This window comes from Hipposideros armiger, unplaced genomic scaffold (genome assembly GCF_001890085.2).
Source record: "Hipposideros armiger isolate ML-2016 unplaced genomic scaffold, ASM189008v1 scaffold_581, whole genome shotgun sequence".
Taxonomy (NCBI): Eukaryota; Metazoa; Chordata; class Mammalia; order Chiroptera; family Hipposideridae; genus Hipposideros; species Hipposideros armiger.
In genome coordinates, this window is record NW_017731931.1 from 674,903 (window position 1) to 683,343 (window position 8,441).

Consider the following 8,441-nt stretch of genomic DNA (forward strand, 5'->3'; position numbering starts at 1 on the left):
TCTCCTTGCTCGACCCTTCCAGATGGTCACAGGCTGGGAATGTGTGCCAGTCCTGGGTCTAATGTACAGAACCCCAGCTGGGAATGCGGGAAGTTTGGTTTTGTGCTGTGTCTCTATCAGGAGCCAGGGCAAGCTGCTTACTCTCCTGGGTCCTCAGTGTTCCTTTCTGTAAAATGGGCTACTGCATGCCAGCGGGTGCTGGGTGAATGAAGTGCGAGGACTATTATCAATAATGAGAAAACATTTAATATACGTTACAGTGCATTTCCCAACAATCCTGAGAGGTTGGTGGGGTTTTTTTTTTTCATCCCCATTGACCAGATGAGGAAACCAAGAGCAGAGAAAAAAAGAGACTGGCTTGAGATTACAGAGCTGATAAAAGTGAAACGTCCCAGGATACCACAGGGATGACTTCTCTCTCTCTCTCTCTCTCCCTTTCTTTCGTTCTTTCTTTCTTTCTTTCTTCTTTCCATCCATCCTTCCTTCCTTCCTTCCTTCCTTTCTTTCTTTCTTTCTCTCTCTCTCTCTCTCTCTCTCTCTTTCTTTCTTTCTTTCTTTCTTTCTTTCTTTCTTTCTTTCTTTCGAAGCTCATAGATAGCACTGGGGGTCAGAGAGGTGGGTTGAGCAAATAATAATTTTCTTTATTAAACTCTGTGGGCTCAAGAGAGAACTGGCTCTTATTTTCAGTCGTGAGAATGGTTAGTATTTAGGCCATATTCTTACAAGGCCTGGTGAGGTTTCAGAGCCGGCTGGCACTGTTGAGGGTGAGCAGATTTGATGGGCCCCACTGACCCTGGGTCTGTGTTCCAGAAAACCACCACCGCTTTGACCCGTCCAAGTCCTCTACCTTCCGGAACCTGGGCGAGCCCCTGACCATCGAGTATGGCACGGGCAGCATGGAGGGCGTCCTGGGCTTGGACACCGTCACTGTGAGTAGGGCTTTGGGTCAGCCAGTGCTTCCCTTTCCCTCCTTACGGGCTGCTTTCCTACACAGACACACCAGTGGGCTGCACCTCCTGCCAGTGCTGAAGGGCGCTCTGGGTCCTGCCCCTCTAGGTGGCCTGGTGGGTAAGAATCCTGAGAAGGAGTTCAGCCACCAGCAGCTGTGGGTTGTCGCTCCCTCCTCCTGCCCACGGCAGCCCTCAGAGGTTTCTTCATATCCAGTTTCCATCTTCCCAATCCTTTCTTTCATTTGTCCTTCCCATAGTTAGTTCAGAATCCTGAGCCTGTGCTAGTATTGAACTCTTCCGTGTCATACGTGTGATCTCATTTTAAATCTAGTTTTGCCAACAGCCTATTGAGAAAGGTATTATTATCCCTGTTGTTCAGATGAGGAAACTGAGGCTCAGGCGAGTCGATAACTTGCCTGAAGTCACACAGCTGGTGACCGTGGGAGTTCAGGGTCAGACTCACGTCTCCCACTCCTTGAGCACTGCTCGTGGCTTGAGCTCACTCTTTGTACGTCCTAGATTAGCATCTTCTTTAAAGTCAGAGAGCACCTGTGCCCTCTGGACAAGAGGCCCCCTTCCTCTCACCTCTGTTTGACTCCTGAAGTCCCTAATAGCACAAAGTGAGTGCCCAATGCATGCTGGCTCTTTCTTTCCTTCCTTGCCCACCATCCAAGATGAAAATGCAGCAACACCCCTTGGTATTTATCACCTGATCTTCCTGGTGTTCTTCCTCGGGTCTGGCTGAAGTCTCTTTGGCTTTGAGCCCAAAAGGATAAAGCCTTTCTCTGCTGACAGCCCTCCCCAAAGCCTCTCCCTTTGGCTGAACAGGTGCCTGCCCAACTCAGGCCTCCCCGAGAGTCAGCACCAGACAGCAGAGGCCCCAGAGCCACTGGCTGAGGTGGCCCAGCAGACAGGCCTCTCTGGAAGGCTACGTCCCTTGCCCAGGTGTCTTACATCCTGTGCTGCCTGGAGCCATTTGCTTTCTTTTCTGCTCTTTTGGGTTCACAGAAAAAACCTGCATCTTCACTGGGAGGCTGGCTCTTGCCTGGTGCCTCTGGCTGACCTCAGTCACCCACCATGGGTGGGGTGGGAGCGGGAGCCCAGGGGCCAGGCCCACTCAACTGTGGAAGGGAGGGCAACTCGTGGCATTTGAGGAAGAGAAAGGAAATCAGTGTGGGTGGAGAGGGGTGAGTTAAGGGGCCAGAGGAGTGAGAGGGAGTGTAAGAAACAGGACCAGCGTACAAGCGGACTCTAGGACAGAGGTTTCATCCTGAATGCCATCGGGAGCCTCTGGAAGGGTGACGTGACATGATGTCCATTTTTAAAGATCGCTTTGGCTGCCTGTGTGGAAGATAGGTCAACTGGGGGCAGAGTGGGAGCAGGAGGCCCAGTGAGACACCGGTGGCTTAGAGTAAGCTGGTGCACGTGCGGGCTTTCCAGGGAAGTGAATGGAATAACAGGCTATTTTGGAGTTAGCACTTCCTTAGCAGAGTGCCAATAACTGTTCAATGACCAAACAAGTTCTGGATACATGTTTAGCATTCGTGTTCTTTCGCCTAAGGACAAGTACCGCCCTGAGGTGCAGGTGTTATTATTCCATTAAACAGATGAGGAGGTTGAGGCTCAGAGAGGCACTTGTTCCAGGTCACACAGTCAGTACAGGAGGTCTTTTAGATACAAAGGATGCAAGGGACACACATCTGGGTTCTTTAGATGCAAAACGCATGTGTGTCCTCCCTGTCCATCCACAGCTATTCCCTGGGAAATGACCCCGGTGCAGCCAGTGGGGGCGCTGCAGGCCAGCAGGGGGCCCTGGAGCCTTCCTCACCCCACCCTCTTCTTCAGCTCGTCTCCCAGCTCCTGCACCATGAGCTCTGCTGTCTGCACCCTCCACCGTGTCCTCTCTCTCCCTCCTTTCCTACTCATTGAACCAGTTCCCTCCAAACCACGCACAGAGTTGGGAAGGAGGGCTTTCCTTTTTAAGCTCACATAACCCTGCTGCCTCGCCGAGGGAGGGTGGGCCAACAGAGGGTGACCCAGGACCTCACTACCTCTGGCCAAAAGGCCCCGGGTGGAGGTCACGCTGCTTCTCTTGTAGGTCTCCAACATTGTGGACTCCCACCAGACTGTGGGCCTGAGCACCCAGGAGCCTGGGAACGTCTTCACCTACTCCGAGTTCGACGGGATCCTGGGGCTGGCTTATCCATCTCTTGCCTCCCCGTACTCGGTGCCCGTGTTTGACAACATGATGAAAAAGCACCTGGTGGCCCAAGACCTCTTCTCGGTTTACATGAGCAGGTAGGGGCTGCACCCACCCAGGGCCAGGCTTCCATGGCCTGCAAAGGACTGTCAGCTGAGGATAGTGTCCCCGCCCCCTTGGGGACACTGAAACTCAAGGGTAGTCACCAGCATCCAGGCAAACCTCTCCTTGTTTCCAGGCACATTCAGCCTCTTGTCCAATGGTCCCAACATAGTCACTGATGTTGCCAGAGTCTCCTGGGCCGAAATTTGACTTTCATTTCTGACATTTAGAAAATGAAGCCTGATCTCATCTCTGTATAAGAGTTTTTAACTTTTTTCCGAAGTGGCAGGCCTCAAGAATCATTGGCTGATGTCAATGAGATTTATAAACTTTTAGAGCAGTCTCCAGAGGAGTCCTACCTCTTCCTTCACAATGTGGGAACTGAGGCCAGGAGAGATGATCACCTTGGGAGCTGGTGGCTGAGCCATGCTTGCAGCCCAGGGCTTCTGACTTCAGTTCAGTGGTCCCTCCTCTCTCCGCCTGTCCCCGTGATGGTGCAGCTCAGTGGGACACAGGGGCAGGGGCAGGACGAGAGAAGGGGACCACATCTGGGAGAAGGGGCTGAGTGGCTGAGGTCAGGGGAACCTAGGCAAGGGGCAAATTGGTTCATTCATTCATTCATTCATTCACTCAATAGGTGCTTGTGGGTCCTTACTATGTGCAGGGGCTGTGCCAGGAGATGGGGATAGATCAGCAAACAAGACAAACTGGGCGTTAACTTTTTAGCAAGGGAAACAGACAACATACAATTACACACACAATTATGATTGTGTGTGGAAAGCGCACTGACTGTGGGGGAGATCTGCATGTACTAAAGGCTGACTATAACAGGGGACCCCATTCTACCTGAGGTGTGTATGTAGGGAGGTGGCAGGTGGAGCTTTGCTGGGGCCAAAGTGGGAGCTATCCAGGTGAGACGGAGGGACAGTGCATTTTAGGCAATAGGGACAGCATATGCTAGAGCCTGGGGGTAGGGGGACCTTGATGAGGTCTAGGACCCGGGACAGCAGCGTGGGAAGCAGGTAACACTAGTGTGACAATGTCTCCTGGCCGTGAGACAGAGCCCCAGAAGGAACAGAGGGATTTGGGCTGCGGTGGTTGTTTTAATCCAAAGTGCGTGGGGCCTTGCTGAGGACACTCTCTCCTACTCGAGGCCAAAGGGCTGGGGGCAGAAAACCTTGGGTGGCGGGAGGCAGGGGCGCAGGGCGACAGCTGGAATGCCCAAGGACGGCCTGAGCAGAGCCTGGCAGTCATGTGACCTGCATAGCAGATTGCCTCCTGACCCCCCTCACACAGCTCCCACCTGGGGGAGCTACAGAGCTCAGAGGGAAAGATGCTGCAGCCAGGGTGTTGGGGTGCCACAGCAATCCTGTCCTTGGTTTCAGGAATGACCAGGGGAGCATGCTTACGCTGGGGGCCATTGACTCATCCTACTACACCGGCTCCCTGCATTGGATCCCTGTGACCGTGCAGGAGTACTGGCAGTTCACCGTAGACAGGTGGGTGACTGGCAGCTGTGGGCCCCAGCCAGACAGTGTGGGGATGTTGAGGGCCAGGTGTCAGCCCACGAGGCTCTGAGGACTGCAGCCCGGTAGCTCTTAAGATGGTCACATCAGAGTCTGAATGGCCAGTGGCCTATGACAGTGAGAATGTTGTACCTTCACCTGTTCTTTACTAATAAGACGAGCTGTGTTTATGGAGAGCTTACTACCTACTAGGCATTATGTTGAGTGATAATATGACTCTCGTTTAGTCCTCACGAAAACCCTATGAGGTGGGTGCCATTATTCTCCTCATTTTATAATTTACTACCGTCGAGTTTGAACCATACAACCGTCCCTTGAGCAAGTCAAGGAAGGGCTTGTTAATGTACCCATTTTGTGAATGAGAAGGCTGAGGGCAGGAAGGTTGAGTAACTTGCCTAAGACATGCAGCAAGTAAATGGCAGGGAGAAAACCTGAAACCAGATCTTTAGGCAACTAGTACAGTATTTATCCCACCCCTAATGCGCGTGACTGCTGTTTTATTGCAGTTTGTGTCCCGTAGAAGGTGGGGCAGCTTCATTCAGCCACTGAGCTGGGAGAAAATGGTTTCAGATCTTGTCTCTGAGCTCAGGAAGTTATGGGGACTGCAAAAAGGGGTCCAAGGGAAAGGGTCTGGATGTTTGGGCTTCCTCTCCTGTCCGAGGATCCTGGCAGGGGAGGCTAGGAGGGACCCAGGGAGGAAGGGCTGGATACTGGACGCACTGTAGGCCATCCTCTGTCCCATCTGCAGCGTCACCGTCGATGGCGTGGTGGTGGCCTGTGACGGCGGTTGTCAAGCCATCCTGGACACGGGCACCTCCATGCTGGTCGGACCCAGCAGCGACATCCTCAACATCCAGAAGGCCATTGGAGCCACCCAGAGCCAGTATGGCATGGTGAGGCCAGGCCCATACCCTCCTCCCCAGAGCCTCCTAAAGATGGGGCCCCTTTGCACATGGAGGAAATGACAAAAGGAAATGGTGAGGGAACCTGTTTCCCCACAGAGGTTGGGATTTCTCCGGAGGTCTTGACAATGGCCTTCCGGCCGTGACCAACTCTTGTCCCCAGGTCTCATGCAATGGCCACAGCCTGACCTCTTGTCCCCAGGAGGGTTGTGCATCCCTGATGGTTGAATTTGGCTGTGGCCCCTTGTTCCTCCTCTACTCACTGGTCTCCCTCCTCTTCCCTCCCTGACAGCTAAGTGCTCCCAATGTCCTTGGGGGCTCTGACTGTGCCTGGAGGGGAAACACCAAGGCAAACAAACCCTGCTTTGTCCCAAGCTGGGGTCTGTCCCTGGGTTGGCTGACAATGGGTCCCCCTCAATGTGACTCTTTTGAGGACCACGTCTTGGGACCAAGTCCCAGCCTGAGTGCCTCCCTAAGGTCCTCTGGGATGGCAGGCACCTCCCTGTCACTTGGTTTCCATTGCATAGGAAAGGGTCCTGCTGGGACCTTCTCTGCCTCTTCCAGTCAGCTCGCACCCATCACACTTTTAGAAGGACCTCTCTCTGGTCTTTAAAAAAAATTATTATTTATGAAAGAATAGTTGCCACACAATATTATATTAGTTTCAGGTGGACATCATAGTGATTTGACAACTTGTATATACCTTCTGATGTGATCACCACCATAAGTCTAGTTACCATCTGTCACCCTTTAAAGTTATTACGATATTATTGACTATTTTCTCTATGCTGGACATGGTGTTCCTGGGATTCATTTATTATATAACTGGAAGTTTGTACCTCTCAATCCCCTTCATCTTTTGCACCCATCCTCCCTACCCCCCTCCCCTCTGGCAACCATCAGTTTGTTCTCTGAGTCTGTGAGCCTGTGTTTCTGTTTTGTTTTGTTTATTCATTTGTTAGTTTGACATCAACTGCGGGAGCCTGAGCACCATGCCCACGGTGGTCTTTGAGATCAACGGCAGAAAGTACCCACTGCCCGCCTCTGCCTACACCAGCCAGGTATGAGTCTCACGCGAGGGTGCCCAGGCTCCCCTAGCTTATTCCTCCTCCCTCCTGGCAAGTCACTGAGGTTGGTGGTAAGTGGCAGGTCCTAGATGGAAAATACAGGATGTATGTTTAGACAAACTGGTCCTTCTGAGTGGGGGCTTGTTGTCCTTGGGCCTCATTTGTGGCTGCTACAGGCTCATTGTGGGAGAAATGGAGCAGGTGGGAAGGATAGAGCCCAGCAGTTTGAGGGGGACAGGGTAGGCAGGACCACAGCCCCTCGTGCGAACCTCCACACACTGCTCTAACTGCTAAGTCTGGGGAGCTTGAGCTCTGCCTGGAATTTTCTTAGATAGCCTGGGCTCTGTGGGGACCCAGCTCTCATCCCCACTGATCTGCTGGCTTCAGCTTTGACCTAAACCTAAGCACCTCAAACTAGCAAGGCCTTGGGCCCCCAGTCGTGTTCTGGCCGGTCATCAGGACAGTAGGTAATGACAGTTGGAAGGCATGGGGCTGGAGAGGACAAGTGAGGAGGAATGGGGTAAGGGGACCTTACCAGGTGATCTTGGATTAAGTTACTTTATTTTTTGAACATCAATTTCTTCACCTGTTGAGTGAGATGAATCTGATACTTGTTTGCCTACCTTAGAAGGTGATTTCAAGGATGAAAGTAAACACTAGATGAGAAAGTAATTGGGGGTGGGGTGGGGTAGGAAAAGGCCTACTTGGGTTAAGGAAAGGCGACTGGGGTTAGAACCAGCTCCATCTCAGTCTTGCCTTTGACAGGACGCGGACTTCTGCACCAGTGGCTTCCAGGGCGACGATAACTCCGAGCAGTGGATCCTGGGGGATGTTTTCATCCGGGAGTATTTTAGCGTCTTTGACAGAGCCAACAACCGTGTGGGGCTGGCCAAGGCCATCTGACTGCACCGCTGACCATGGACCACGCTGCCCCAAACACACACACTTGCACGCGTGCACATGCACATGCGTGCACATGCATATCATGTTTTCAGGCAGATGGTTCTCAATAAATATCACATCGCTGCAAAGACTCGTTTTTCTTAGGGCTGAAGCCCTGAGTGGTTATGGGGGTGGGGCATTATTGCCACATGGTGTGTCTGGCAGAGCTGGGGGCACATCGGTGGGGGAGGGTTGGGGACACTGTGGATGGGTGGAGACTTTCCCAAGGGAATTGGTCATTTCAAGCTCAGGTCAGCTAAAACCAGGTGTGTCTTGCTTTTCTGCCTTCCCACTCTAGATCTTTCTAAGGAAAGGGTACAGCAGGGGAGACCATCGCAGGATGAGATTTATACCTCGGGGGCATGGGCTTGGGGTTTGAGAGCACTGAGTAGAGAACACTGACCTAGGGAGAGAAAGGCTCTGGGTCTGTTAAGAGAAGGGCCTCGCTGCCACTAGAAACAGTTCAGGGAATAGGCAGAAGGCAGCTGGGAAAGTCTGAGAGCCCTGAGGTTGCCATGACCTTGGGGAAGAACCACAGCCCAGAGTTCCATCCTCAGTTTTAGAGGCTCCAAACCTGACTTGCTAGCGTCTGGAGAGCGGCTCCATCACTTCATTGAAAAAGTTAGTCTTTTCCCCAATAGGGGGCTGAACAATTGATCAGGCTTCTGGGGCCATGTTGTTCTTGCACCCCTGTCTCACCTTATCCTGACCACACTTGCCCTGCTAACAGCTGAGGAGCAGGTGGGTCCTGC

The 8,441-nt window shown here is 52.5% G+C and overlaps 1 protein-coding gene across 1 annotated transcript in view; it reads left to right on the plus strand.

Moving 5' to 3' along the window:
- Positions 1-7,664, plus strand: part of LOC109371566 (chymosin-like) — an 8,878-nt gene extending 1,214 nt beyond the window's left edge. The window contains exons 2-7 of the mRNA XM_019624149.1: positions 811-929; positions 3,049-3,248; positions 4,638-4,751; positions 5,527-5,671; positions 6,643-6,741; positions 7,513-7,664. Coding sequence (XP_019479694.1) covers positions 811-929; positions 3,049-3,248; positions 4,638-4,751; positions 5,527-5,671; positions 6,643-6,741; positions 7,513-7,650 — 815 coding nt within the window. The 3' untranslated portion in view covers positions 7,651-7,664. The remainder of the gene's footprint in view (positions 1-810; positions 930-3,048; positions 3,249-4,637; positions 4,752-5,526; positions 5,672-6,642; positions 6,742-7,512) is intronic.
- The last annotated feature ends 777 nt before the right edge of the window (positions 7,665-8,441 follow it).